The sequence below is a fragment of the Mus pahari genome, chromosome 2 (genome assembly GCF_900095145.1).
Source record: "Mus pahari chromosome 2, PAHARI_EIJ_v1.1, whole genome shotgun sequence".
Lineage (NCBI taxonomy): Eukaryota > Metazoa > Chordata > Mammalia > Rodentia > Muridae > Mus > Mus pahari.
Window position 1 is genome coordinate 135101070 of NC_034591.1, and position 14922 is coordinate 135115991.

General features: G+C 46.8%; 1 protein-coding gene across 9 annotated transcripts in view; it reads right to left on the reverse strand.

Moving 5' to 3' along the window:
• Nucleotides 1-810: 810 nt before the first annotated feature.
• The window catches only part of Erc1 (ELKS/RAB6-interacting/CAST family member 1), a 295346-nt gene continuing 281234 nt past the window's right edge, over nucleotides 811-14922 (reverse strand). For all 9 annotated transcript variants that reach the window (XR_003843179.1, XR_003843178.1, XM_029534691.1 and 6 more), the window contains one exon: nucleotides 811-5747. Coding sequence is in view for 7 of the 9 variants with exons in the window: in XM_029534691.1 (XP_029390551.1) it covers nucleotides 5610-5747 (138 nt within the window). In the remaining 2 variants the exon portion in view is untranslated. The remainder of the gene's footprint in view (nucleotides 5748-14922) is intronic.

Genomic DNA, 14922 nt, shown 5'->3' on the forward strand with positions numbered 1-14922 from the left:
TGCCTGGCAGTATGTCTAAACAGCTGCTTGGTGATTCTCTCACTTCACAATTCCTACAGACTAACAGTCAGATGCCATGATTTCTATAGAAGAGCGAGACCTTGGTGAGACAGGTCTCACTATGTGGCCTAGGCTGCTCTCCAGCTCACCTCTGAGTCCTGAGTACTGGGGGCACAGGCATGAGCCACTGTGCTGTGCTCAGCATGATTTTCTTCTTGCTTCCTACGACAGTATGGATAAAAAGTTAATCAGAATGTGAGCACCCTACAGTAAATGCTCCAGAACATTACTTATGGGTACAAGGTCTCAGAAGTCCCAGAGCAGACAATGGTGTCCATGATTATGCACGGGCCTCCTGACTTTTACTGTTGATATTCATAATGCAGACACAGATCACATCTGAGGTGACCATCAGAACACATGCCTGAAGTGGGAGCCTGTTCTGGCCACTCCTGTTCCACTGCCATCTTGGTGTCAATTCCTTCTGGGTGAGGGATGCTTTTATAATGTAGTCAGATCTGATGTGGACAACCTGCTTGGGAATAGGGTGAAAAGGAAGAAGGAAGTTGAAAACTGACTTTGAAAGCTAATCAGAGTTGGAGTGGGAATCTAAGGGTGCACTTCTGCTGAGATCAGCCCCTCAGGTGCGAAAGAGACACTAGCTAGCCCAGTCTACAGAGTGCTCCCATTCTAGTCTGCCACTGGAGACGGCTTGCTAGGGACTGCTGGTCTCCTGCTTTTCCCGATCATAACCAGTCTCATCACAGGGATGTGACCAGACTAGGATAGACTAAAGAAGGCTGCAGCACACAGTTTTTAAATAAGTTTATAATTTCCTGATGGATTTAGTTTGTGAATAAAAAAAGAAAAAAAATTGAACAAAGTGTTTACAGTAATTACCAAGGCAAAGTTGAACAGAATACATCTTTGAGATGTCATCATCAGGCCGGCAATTTGACTCTAGGAGCTGCACACATGTGCACAGCTGATAGCAGCTGCAGCTGCTTCACACAAGCCATCAGGCTGCCACCATGGCTATCTACAGGGACTCAAGCTACAGGAAGCCAGTGCCCAATGTTCTGGGTTCCCCACTAAAGTGCAACATGCCTCTTCTGAAGTAGGGGTGCAGAGAAATATCCCCATCCCTGTCCTAGGTTTCTAGTCTGCACTAGGCAACTGGGCCACCGAATGGCATGTGCCTCAGGTGGGACTAGATGCTTTAATACTGGTGTGGTGGGAAAGGGGCTGGGCTGGTGTGCTCACTGTGGCATAGGGGTGGATCTCCTTGCCTCAGCCTGGCTCATTTCCTTCCCTGACTCCGACATCTCTGGAGCCAAGAGAGTCTGGGTCTAAAAAGCTTCAAAGGAAAAAAAATCTAGGATCAGGAGCCAGAGAGAGCTAAGCTCTTGAGGGCCACCCATGGCACCTGGCCCACAGGTTCCAGGAGCCCAGGCTGCCCTGATAGATGGTCATAATGAGATAGCACCAAGTGGGCAGGAAGAGGTCCTGTGGCCTTGCAAGCAGGGGCTCCAGGCCCAAGCCCAGGTTACAACATAGCACTAGGCACACGAGGCTTGATCCAATGTGAGGGTGAGGGTGGTTCTGGAGTCACCAACTTTGAAACCCCTACCCAGAGGTCCTGAGGGTGTAGAGAAAACCCTGACACAACTGAGCCCCAGATTCTTGTTCCCAGGCAGTTACCTAACTCAGGTGTGGTCAATGTGTCCCCCAAGGGCTGACCTGGCTACCACCACACCGACCTGGGGGGGAGGAGCTAGGCTGCCCATAGCTTGAATTCCTTTGTTAACATGATATTGATGGGTTTGCATCTTTTAAAACACAGCTCTTTAATTTTTTAGTTCTATAACTACTGTTTTAATATTTTAATATTCTCAACAATGGACACAATGTAACTGCCCCGTTCTCTGAGTCACACGAACAATATCAACAAGCAGAGAAACAAGAGAGGTGGCAGGAGCCAGCCAGACACTGGCTCCCTCCAATCAACCCCTAAAATCACTTCTCCCTCAGAAGAGGCAGGAGGAGAAATACCTACAACAGGGTCACAGCACTTGCCAAGCACATTGGGAAGAATCAGGAGACACTTGGTTACAATTTTGACACTAAAAAGTTTGGAACGTTTCTGGTTAAAAAGAGTACAGACAGCCATTTTGTTCAGAAGGATCCCCAGGTAAAATATGTTTTCTTTTTCCCTGAACGTCCTCTTGGTTCACAGGAAGAACATGTCTTTAAACAGTCAGAATCTCTGAGACTGGCAGTGACGGTGGGTGCCCAACAGGCCTGTGGTGCAGCCTCATCCCTCTGGCTCCTTTCCCATGACTCTGGACTCTGCAGGCAGGAGGTGAGGCAGACTCGAGAGTTACTGAAACTGCTGACATAGGGTCTGGCGGGACTTAGGCCTGTGGGTATCACATCCTACGGAGCGACATAGCCTTGCTTTGACCCTTCTTCAAAGACCTGGAGGGAGGCCAATGAGTCTGTACTTCAGTCACATAGGAGGGTGTGGTGCCAAGCCAGTCCCAGTGTCAACAGCGGAGGGGAGGGCAGGACAGGACAGTAGTACGTGAGAACCATCTGGACTGACTTCATCTCTCCTGGGAAAGAAATGGAGCCAACGCATTCTTCCCAGGAGGCCAAACAGATGGGACAGGACACGGCCAGCCACAGCATGACCTCCAACACCATTGGTGGTCTTGTTCCAGTCTGCTCTCCTTGGGCTTCTAAAGCCCACTGGTGAGGAAGAGGTACACTCAGGTCTTCTCAAGTGTGAGAATAAAGGCTGGCAGGAACTGCAGGAGCCCCTCCGAACTGCTGAGTTGCTAAAGCCCACTCTTGACTTCTCCATCTTAAATGTCTGTGAGTACTTGCTAATCCCAGTCAACCAATGAGGGCCGGGGACAGAGTCTACTTAGGCATGCAGAGCTGAGAGCCCCAGGTTGGCTTCCAGCCCTCTTTTCCTACTGTCATCTTTATGATGTCACTTGGGGTAGACACTGCTGACATAGGGGTCTTCTGGGACTTAGGCCTGTGGGTATCATACCCTACATAGTGACACAGCCTTGCTTTGACCCTTCTTCAAAGACCTGGGGGGAGGCCAGTGAGGAAGGCCTGGGGGAGGCCACCTTTACCTTAGGTGCGAAGGCTATGAGGCTTGACGATGGAATGAAGAGACAGGGATGATCTCAGCCAAGCTGCAGCGAGCTCTCAGGGCCAGCTACCTTAAGGATCATGTGCATGCAGACAGTCATGGAATGACATGTCACAGTGCAATGGCAGTTATGCATTTAGTAAATATGGACTTAATGAATGGTAGTCAGTAGGATCCCAATGCCAGATACCCTATTAACTATGCCTAACACAAAGACCACAAAGACTACATTTATGGTTCAACTTTAGCTCCAGTCTCCAGAAGCACTTGAGTCGCCGGGTCACTCACTCCCGGAGGAGGAGAAGCCTTTGCTACAGTGCAGAGATCAGGCAAAGTCTGCCTTACAAACCTGCCTTCTCTATAAGCCTGTGTCCTGCAGGGTTCCCGCAGCCTCTCTGGAGGGACCTGATGGAGAAGGAAGTGGTGGAGTGGGTCACATGTGCAGTTAGTAAAGGTAGCAGATGATACTTCTGCTAATGAACACCAAATGGGTATGCGTAAGGAGGCCTGTCTGTGGTGATCCCTCACAGAACGGCTGGAGCAGCAGCTGTCCAGTGGTAGTGCTAGGCTACTCCTGTGGGCCTGGACCCTTCTAAGTTTTCTGATTTCCACTGTAGCCTGTGAAGCTGTCACTAAGTAGTGGTTCCTTATGTTAAGAGAATAAAATAAGATCCTAACCTTCCTATCCTGAAATACTGGGATCTTCTAAAGGATTTATGGATGGGACAATTAAAAAATTTGAGAGAACTGAGCAGCAATGATTATCATTTTTTAGACTAATTTCCATATTCCTGGTGACCAGGCTGGGAAATCCAAAAGCACCTCCACGAGAGGTTCATGGCAGAGCCCACCCAAACCCTCACGAGGAACTCTCTCCAGCAACCCACACAAAGGAACACTATGGCAGGGAAGAAGGGGAGCCAGGGCTGTGACTGTGACAGCAGTGGCTGTATGATGTCCTAGGTTGAGGGTGAGAGAGATTTCTGGGCAACATTAAAATCCTTCGAGAGTAACTGGGCAGAAGGGGAGACGCAGGCCGAGAGGCCTTAGCCTCTCATCAGAAGACAGCAGAGTCAGGAGTCTGCTTCTATTTCAGAGACGAAGAACGAGACATGAGCTGCACTCCCTTAGGGCCTGACTCTATCTGATAGCTGTCTTCTACACCTGGGGGTGGGATGGGGGGATCTGAAAAATGCCTAGACATTCAACTGGCTCTGCATCTGAGTGCAGCATGGCCAAGTCCATGAGGTGTGTTAAGCAGGCAGCTGACACAAATGAACATGTTTCAGGGTAATAACACTGACAGCAAAGATCCTGACCTACCAAATGGGACTTTCCAGGGAGAGAGATGGCTCACCCAAGCCCACAGATGCCATGAGGGTGGAGAACAAAGAATGCTGGTCTGGGAAGAAGGAAGGGAGAAGGTATGCGTTCACTGCCATGATTCAACTGAGCATGTCTCACAGGGCTTCCACACCATCCCTATCTGAGGCTTTTCCAGGGATGTGCACACAGTAGGCATTTCATACTTTTGAATGAATGACTGGAGGAGGGAATGCGTGTGCACTAAGACAAACTCAGTTGTGCCAAAATAAGTTTCTAGGCAGGTACAAGGCTGTGGCTCTGTGGTTGTACCTTGAGAGTAAAGCCGAGAAGGTGGGCAGTGGATCACACACTCTAGCAACCCCTGGTCAGCAGCAGCTTGGGGCAAGACGCTGGGAGCAGAGAACACTGTGGGTGATGCTCAGGAGGAATCGGCCTGGCCCTCCAGGACAGCTTCTGAGGAGCAAAACTGCAAGCAGTGACAAGAGGGCCCCACAGATTAAGCCTTCTTCTTTTCAGTCAGATATTTAGCCTACCAATGTAGCATGGGAAGGTCAAAGGACTTAAAGAAGAGTGAGCAGGGTGACCACTGTGAACATCCTGCTCCTGTCAACTAAAAGCAGTGCAGGTGAGACAGGCAACAGGCTGAGAGCTAAGCTGCACGAGGCTGGCCTGTATCTGGGGCTCCTGATGGTGAATAGGAGGGCAGCACGGGCGCAGAGAGGAGTGCTCATTCTTCTCTTTGTCCCTGGTCACCTCCTCCCTCCTCCTGTGACCCTCCGAGGAGAAAGCACTCGTGCTAAAGCTTCAGCTCCAAGCTCCCAGGGCACAGAATCTGAGTGGGCTCCAGATGAGCTGAGTGGCTTCTGGCTTCCTGTTCCTGGAAGGGCGGAGTGCAGCTCGCAGCTCTCCACTGCTGATGCCAAGGGCAGTTCTTCATGGAGACCAGGGCGACTTGAGCAGGCAACATTCAAAGCAGAAGGCAGAGTATGATGACAGACACCGATGGCTGGCCTGGCACATCCGGCTGGCAGGGTCTGGTGTGGAGGCAGCTCAGACACCTGTTCCTCAGGTTCTCCTCTCTGGCTCCTTGGTCACCTTCCTTGTCAGGAGCACATCAGGAGGACTCTTCCAGGGCATTGACCACTTGTTCGAGGATGTCAGGGCAGTGATCAGCTATCTGCTGGAGAATGGTGTTGGCAAACTCCTGCAGCTCGGCGTTGTCCCCTTCAACTTTCTCCAACTCGTTCTGAAGCTGAAAGGGAAAAGAGGCAGGGTTCAGGTGGAGTTTAGGTTATTTGAGTGGGAATTCATCAGGAAAGAAATGACAAGCAGAGTTGATGTCCCTGTATCAAAAGGAATGTTCACCACACACACATTTCTAGACTCTCTTCATGAAAGTAAGGCCCAGAGGAGTCAGTGCTGACTTCATGTGGATGGCTGTGCCCAGGCGTCCAGACTCACAGGCCTGGGCGACTGAGGAGCTCAACTTTGTGTGAAACTCCTCCATAAAGATTTCCCTTTGCTCCACACAGCTGTGTTTCTGCAGGGGCCTCAGAGGGCTTGGTTATTCTGACAGATATCCTAGCCCTCTGAGGAGAGATTTCCATGTTATGAAATCACTTCTGGGGCTGGTGAGATGGCTCAGCGGGTAAGAACACCCGATTGCTCTTCCAAAGGTTCAAATCCCAGCAACCACATGGTGGCTCATAACCATCCTTAACAAGATCTGACTCCCTCTTCAGGAGTGTCTGAAGGCAGCTACAGTGTACTTATATATAATAATAAAATAATAAATAAAATAAAAATAAAAATAAACCAAACAAACAAAAACTAAAACAAAGCAAATGAACAAGCAAACAAGAAAACTTAAGGACTTTCTCTTAGAAGACATTATTAGGAAAGAAGAAAAGCAGCTGATGGGCTGATGGGTGGGAGATGTTTGCAATGCATGCATGGGACAGAGACTATAAGAACACCTATAAATCAATAACAACAACAGGACAACAAACACAAAGGGCCAAGAAACTACAATAGTACTTTACAAAAGTCTTCAGTTGTCACTCTGGAAATTCCTGCAGATACCTGCACACCTTATAGACAAGCAAACCCACTGTTATCATTTCTATAAAATAATGAAATAAGATGCTGTACTTGCATGTAACCTACATCATTACCTCTAGATTACTCATACTGCCTAATGCCACTGTAAATGCTATGTACGCCACAGTTGTTAAACTGTATCACTTAGAGAGTGACAAGGGGACACAGGTGCAGACATAGACTAACTACAGTACACAGCTGATATTGGAACTGCTCAAATGACAAAGGAAGGAAAAAAAGAAAGCAAATTAATTTGCCAGGTGACTTACTGAGGACAGGGTCCAGGTGTGACAAAATATTGCTGACGTGCTGCTATGGTAGTTCCTTCTTGGGCCGTCATCTGAGAGTCTGTCCATACTTACTCAGCTGTGGACTTAGGTTTTCTGTGTATGCTAGGAGAAAGCTGCCACCACTAGACCTCTCCTGAGACACTCTCCTTGACACTGCTGACATCTCCTTCAGAAGCCCTGGCCCTCCAATTCAACAGCCACAGCCTCTGCTTTCTTTCCTACACCACATTTCCCTCCTCTGCCACGGGCTGCTCTTCTCTTCTGCTTGTGAGGCTGGAGACAGAGCCCAGGGTTTGATATGTGCTAGGCAATGGTCTAGTGCTGTGCTGCCCTCCCTGCTCTCGTGCACCAGACAAGTGATCCACTGCCACACTGCTGTCCCTGCCAGGGTATTGCTGGGCTGCTCTCCTGGCCCTTGCAAGCCCAGAAAGTGATCTAGCACTCCCCTCCCCGCCCTTGTTCTTCCTTCCTCTTACACCCTCTCTTGAGCAATTCTGTTTACATTTAGCTTTAAAAGGTCAAAGTGAGTGTGGTAGGGCATACTTGCATCCCAGCACTTGGGGGACTGTAAGTTTGAGACCCTGTGTCAAAAACTTAAAATAATATAAAAGGGTTAACAGCAGGAACTAACTTTTGCATCCATTTTGGGTAAAAACTATTCTAAGTGATTTAGTGCATTAATATATTCAATACACATTTTCTTTTCATTACTTCTGAGAATAGCTGAACAAACGCCTGGTATTATAACTGTGTTGCTGCTTCTCAATTTTCACTGTTATCAGTGTTCATCTGTTGTCATTCCTGTCCACAGTCCCATCCACACCTATGACTGTTTTCTTAAAAGCCCAGGCCAAAGACATAGGGATAATCTCTTGTGTTCTGTCAATAAAGAAGCTACTGGTAGGAAGTAGGAGGTTGGTATTCCAGCAAGGAAAGAGAACTCTGGGATGGGGATGCACAAGATTTGCTCCCAATGCTGATGGATATGGGTTGCATGAAACTGAGGAGAGGTAATGAACCACTTGGCAGGACTTAGAATAGAACAAACACATTATATAAGTTAGGTGCTAGTCAGAGAACAAGAAAAAGCTTATGGCCTAGGCAGTTATTCACAATTAATTAAGTCTCAGAGTCATTATTTTGGGAACATGGGTGCAGCTACACAAAGAAGTTTGTGATGTGTGGCCAAAGCATTTGAGATTAACTACAGATTTTTAGCTAACAACAACAACAATAAAAAACTAAGAGCCCATTTCCCTGTTCTCACAGTCAGGAAAGCAAATCACAGCCATGAACCAACCAACCACTTTGACCTTCCAACAAGGCAGACGTCTGAGGGGCAGCTCTTCCACTTACCAGGAGAGCTAATGGCTTTGGTCTGTGACTCCTGAGAAGATCCTCTGAGAGCAGGCTGGAATGGGCAGCCTTCTCCTTTTCCATCACCCTCTCATAGCTGATACGGTGTGGCAGCCACTGCTCCGGCAGTCTGTTCTGTGTACACGTCCCACCCCTTGCTTGCCTATGTTGTTCTCTTATCCACATGTGAACACTCTTTCTTCTGCACATGCTCTCTAACTTCCTCATCCCTCATGGCTTAGCGCATCCCTTTTTTCTAAAGTGTTCCCCATTCAGAGGGGACGCTGCTGCAGGATTTGTTCTGTCTTGTTTTAAGAACCCTCTATGCTGACTCCTCAATTCTTTGGTAAACTCCTGGAGGAGTTTGTTTTATACATGAAGCTGTCTAGCAAAATGCCTGCAAAGAGCAGACAATCTAAGAATGGCCAGTGAGTCAAACTGCAGGACCAGATACTAATTTTTTCTAAAGACATTTTCTGTTTTCTCTCTGCTGCTGGGTTGAGTGCAGGCCCAAGTGCACACGGCTAAGTGCTCTGCTACCTAGCTGCACCTCTTGAGGAGCCTTCAAAGATTGGCCTGCGCAGGTAGGGTGCGGGCCGGTAACTTGGTGCTTGTTTCATGGAAGGGCCTGCATTCCAGCTCCACAGAAACACAACAAAGAAATCAAAATCATATGAACCTCCTGGTGAGACAGGCCTGCCTGTGTTGACAGCCACCATTCTGCTCAGAATTCCCAAAAGATGGAGTGCAGGGGCAAGTACAGGACATAAAAGTGGCTGCTAGCAACAACTGTCTAGCTTGGCCACTCTTGAAGTAATAATGTGATTTCTAAAGGGACTTGAGCAGAGTCCCAAATGCAGCAGTGATTCCACATGGAACACTCATGGTGATGCGCACCACCACAGTGATATACATACTCATGGTGATTCACAAAGTTATGGAGATGCGTACAGTTATGGGGATGCGCACACTCATGGTGATGTGCAGTCTGCCATGTGAAGTACAGTGCAAGAGATGCCTTGGTCTCTAGCACAGAGCTGCTGTCACAGACGGGAGGCTCAGCAAATAAATGGAGCAGAGATGGGGTTCTACCAGTTTCCATCAAACATAGGTGCCGTTGGGAAGGGTTGGCTATAAGGTTGGCCAGCCTCTGTGCTGAGTAACTCAGAGACCAGCCAACATGGATGGTGCAATGATAAGATACACAAGTGGGATGGATGGAGCGAGAGAGAACAGCTGCAGTGAACTGGCTGCCTTGGGAGCACTGCCCAGAACATCTGCTCAGCATATGCTATGACTTAAGAACAGGACCTGTATGTCTCTCCACAGACAAGACACAATACAACTGGGAGCCACCAGAGACCCAAATGTAAGAGATTCTTAAAAGAGAAAAAAGTTGAGTATTCTGTAGATTTGGCTCCATTTCAAGATAAATTGCTGTGAGGTCAAAGAGAGGCCCTCTGATGGGTATGAAAGGCACGCCCACAGAGGTCTCTCGATAAACTTAGTAAATGGCTGGCATGACTTGGTTAAGTCCCTTTTCCAGATGGTTTAGTGGTAGGCACAAAATTACATAGAAATGCTTAATTTGCTTTAAGCAGACAAGAACTTGAGTATTTTAAAACAAAACAACAAAACAAAACAAAAAAACAAACTAGCTAACTCCCAGGACACAGGCTTTGAAGTCAGAGCTGTAAAACCAATGAGGGTGGTGGCCCGGAAGTGGCGGGTCAAGTAGAAATGGCCCTGTCTTGGCTACACTTCCTAGCTCCATAACCCAAACCAGCAGCAGTTTAGGAATTATGGAGACACAAAATGAGCTTCCCAGTTTCAATTTCTCAAACATATGGAATAAACTGCAATGTATTTTGCTACTTTGCCATTCTGAACAAACCATAAAGCTTACCAGATTGGGGGCACCTCAGAGCACAGTGATTTCTCAATCAGGAATCTATTTCCTACAGGAATCTGGTCACTGTTTTCACACTGTAGAATTTACTAGCATTGATGCCAAGGAAAGCTAGAGATTGATCTTGAAGACTTTTACAGCTTCCCCACCCACAGGTTAAAAATGGCACCCTTTCCCTGCCCCCCAAAGTACTAGTTTATGCATTGAGATGAAGGAACTTCTGTCTTCTCTTTCCTCATATAGAAACAGCAAGTACTTCATGCTTTGAAGCATGAAAATCATATAATCCCAGTATTATCTCCAGTATTTTTATTCTTAGAACACAGTATTTGTTAACCATGTACTGGATGAATGCTAGCCTTAATGTGACTGGGCTTTTCAAGGTTAGATTGCCATTATTTTTATAATTCGTTTTCAAAGGTTGAAGAGAAATTAAGGACCAGGGCACTTGCCTAGCATGCCTAAGGCGCTGGGTTCCATTTAAAGGTTCATCTTCCCCCAAGCCAAACCTAAAACCAAATAAAGAGCTCCTCTGCCCCAGCACTGAAAACACAGCAGCTCCGAGTCACGAGTGAAATCAAACACTGAGGAATCAAACTCTGGATCTCCCTGTCTCTGTCCCTTTCCTGTCCTTCCCACCCCACCAGAGCCAGGCAAAATCACAAAAATACGAGGCTTACACATGTTGGAGTCAAAGTCTTGTGATTCTGAAATTTCAACTCACAGCCTAGAGGGAGCAGGGTGATCACTGGTTCCAGACTCCACCTTACAGGTAAGACAAAGGTCTGAAGAGGTATGGTGGAAGGGTGCTAGGCTGGTGAATGTACTCACTTCAGGAAACTTAGCATGCATCACCCAGAGGCCAGCTTGGGTCAGAAGTCAGACCTACAGTTTCAGATGCATGCACACTCTATCTGCAAGTCTTGCTAAGATACTAAATGTCTCAATCTCTGACCTACTTATAGCCAGACATGTCTAAAATGCTTTCCTGTCTAGGGCATTTGTCCCTAGATGAGATAATCTGTGTCCCCTCTGTGATACTGTGCCACTAACAACTCCCAGGTCCGTCTCTCTCATGGAGTCTGTCTTGCTAGAGTGCTCTGTTCTGAATGTGTGTAGAGACAGAGATGACAGGGGGAGCACAGCAACACTCATGACTAAGAAAGAGAAAACTGGGAAAAGAAGAAACTCCACAGAGTATTTGCACTGCTTGGCTGATGTCCTATGCACTCATTTTGATGGGCCAAGAGAATGGGAATCACTTCCTATAAAGGCAGGTCCTACAAAGGAACTGTGTGTATACTATCACCTTCAAACAATAAGCCAGTCGGCCCTGGTGGCGTGGTGAACAGAAGCATAGTCCTGAGGAAGGGGTAGATAGTCACAGGGACATGTCGCAAAACGTGGGATCTGTTTTATATGGGCTTGCAGTGGCATGATCTAAACAAACACTGCCAACTATCTAGAATTCCAAAAGTCTTGTTTTAAAGTTGATTTGGCAGTACCTCACATTGTCTTTCAATCATCCGCTAACTGAAATGAACTGAGACTTGCACACCATTTTCAAAATGTAAGGAAACCTCCCTCCTGCTAAAGGGATCTATCACAACAATAGTAATATTCTGGGGAGCACAGACCCAGGCAGGGTGGCTGGCCAGCCCCATGTGTTTAGTTTGGCTCTCAGAAACAAAGACTGTCAAAAGGGAAAGGATGAAACCCCCCCTCATACTCCTTCCCCCCAAACCAAACAATGGATTAGGAAATCCAATGCTGAAGCTGCCAGGGTGGTAAGAATAGGGCCTTGTTGCAGCTGAGCTGTAAGTGCAGAACCCATGAGGCCCACTCCATGTCTAGCTGATATCTCTGGCCAAGTGAAGGGAAGAGAGAGGGGAGCGTTGCAGTCACTGAGGCATGTGCACAACACATCTAGTCCCAGGTGTGCTTCCCAACCTGTGGGATCCCACGTTAGTGTCAGTGATAGGCAAAGACTGAAAAAGCTCCTGTGGTCACCCTGCTGATTTTCTAATTTTAGTGCAAGCCTGATATATTATCCCAATGGCAACTCATAGAGAAAGTGACATGATGATCCTTTAGTGGGGTACAAACTCCTGGTCTAGCAAAACAGAATCATGGGAGGTGTCTATAATGACCAACGTCTGTCATCAGGTGGGCTCATCTAAGTGGTCCCTGAATGAACATGGCCATTCATGGATGAGCATGTGTAGTGGTGAGACATAGTATCCCACACTGATAGAGAATGCCTGTGTCTGACTCGGCTGGCATGGAGACAGATGGGGGTAGAGTTGCATGTTGTTGCATGTTACTAATTTTTGCATGTGGAAAGGAAGAAAGTATGGGATATGTTTTGAAAGCCCCTTTCAAAGGGGCTGAAAGAAAAATATTACTATAATCTCTTAAATCTCAGACTTTTGAAGTTTTGTCACAGGTCAAGAAAGGTAGGACAGAAACTTCAGGGATATTTCCAGTCATATCCGGCTCAATGAATACTTAAGGCTCTCCCTCCATGCACAGTTCCCCGAGAAGCATGATGAAGCCATGGCATTCAGACCTCCAACACACTCACACAGCTTTGGCCCAACCTGAGAAGACAATGCAAGCATGTGTAGGAGAACAGCTTTTCTTCTACAGTCTCCTTCTAGGGAGCCAGACACAGAGAAGGTGTGCTCAGCCTTCATGAGGAGTGCAGGGAGGAATTCAGCTACATAGGTCAGGGGAGACTGGGAAACCCTGGATCATTCCTCTGCATATAACCTGAGAAGGCCAGTCCAAACAAACCTGAGCCCAGATAAGGCTACATGTGGCCCTGAGCGATTATCCCCAGTGTCTGGACCACCGCTTATGGCTGCAAGATACTTCATAGGACTTACAGCAGAACACTGGGGTTCTTTTGTCCCACTGGGAACAAGTGAAGGGGTGACAAGGTTACAGCCCTGAAGGGGTTAAATAAACTCTCCAATACTCCTTATTATTCGCTCTCCCCTTGTCTCTAGAAGGACCCACAGGCTTGAGGGTGTTGCACTCAACTGCAGTACCCTGAGACACAATCAGCCTGAGCTGGCACCAACTACACCAGCAGCATCATGACAAGAAGTTCTGCATTTGAAATTGCCAATTTCTGCTGGAGCTGACACACTGGGAGAATTTACTTCCTAGGCTGCAAGGAGCAGCACTGGCCAATACCTGAGCTAGAAGCCTCATCTGCCACTTGGCTTTCCCGTTCTGGATGAGATATTTCACTTCTCTGGCTTCAGCTATCTGGAGACAGGTGCTCTTCAAATTCTTTCTAGACTTTATGATGTCTGACTAAGCAACGCCCACCCCTGGTCTGCCTTATCAAATGAGAGTCAAAGGATGAGACCCAGCTGGAAGCCACAGGCTTTTTCTAGCTGAGGAAGTGTCAGCTCCTGAGAACTCCACTGCCCCTCCTCTGGGTCTCATCAGCAGGAGCCACAGACTCCATACATTATCCCCCCAAGATTTCCTCCTCCTGCTTGCTGCATTTTGGATTTAATTTGTGAAACACTAGCCTTAGGAACGAATGCTAATCGGACTTAGTTTTGCTTCAGCCTTGCAGATGTAGAGAGATAATCCCATAGACTTCACATGTATCAAATAGCATGAAGTCAGAGAATCTGGAGACGAAGAATGCTTTAACACTGTACATGCTATGATGACAAGACTAACCTTTTTGCTAGGATCACTGGAGTGGGCACCATGCCTGGTCCATCATACTAGCTTAAAGTCACCATCACATCACATGCTTTTCTGCCAAGTTGGAAATAAGATCTGTCTGAAATTTGGCTCAGATTCACAGTCTCATAGTTTGATTTAAAAAGTCAAGACTCAGTCTGATAACATTAAAACCATTATTTCTCACTGATAAGGACCCCATGACAAATTTTATTCACTAGAACTTGATCTTTAGGGCTAAACAGTGAGCATATGCTATGTTCAGCATTTTCTTTTGTGCCTAGTAGCCTTTTGCATTAAAGGGAGGCAGAGCAGGAGGACACTTGTTGTGCTGTGTGTAAGAGAAGCATCACTGTATCCACCCCACAATGTTCCTGATTGTATTCATTAATGATGTTGTTATGGCTTTGTGATTATAACAACTCTTTCAGAAAGGCCCTGTTAGTGAATGTACCTCACTTGACTTTCTGGGTAGAAGTAACCAGCAGCCCTACGTCCCCTGAGGGAGTGCTGGGGAACTCATGGGTGTGAAGTTCTGCAGCACCTTTTACCATAGGGGAAAAACTCCAAGGCTTATTTGGAATGCAGATTCTATAGTTTCTACAGCTGGTGTAATAATCAGCTAAATAAAAATCCTGAAACAGTAGCCCAACAGCAACTAGGCTTTTATGGATTGAGCTGTGTCCAGCTAAAATTTGCAAGTTGAAGCCTTAATCCCCAGAACCTAGGGGTATGGCTTTATTTAGAGATGGAGCCTTTAAGGGGTGATTACATTAAAGTCAAGCTTTTAGCATATGCCCTACCCTGTATGACTGATGCTGTATGGAAGCAGTAGTAGTTTGGATGAGAAGACATCATGGATGCTCAGGCTAGATCATTTGAGGACACAGTGAGAAGTCTACATCAGAGGGCCAACGATTCCAAAACTAATACCCTGATCTTAGATTTCCAGCCTTCAGAGTAAGAGAAAATAAATTTCTTTTTCTTTCTTTTCTTTCTTTCTTTCTTTCTTTCTTTCTTTCTTTCTTTCTTTCTTTCTTTTTCTTTTTTTTTTTTTTTTT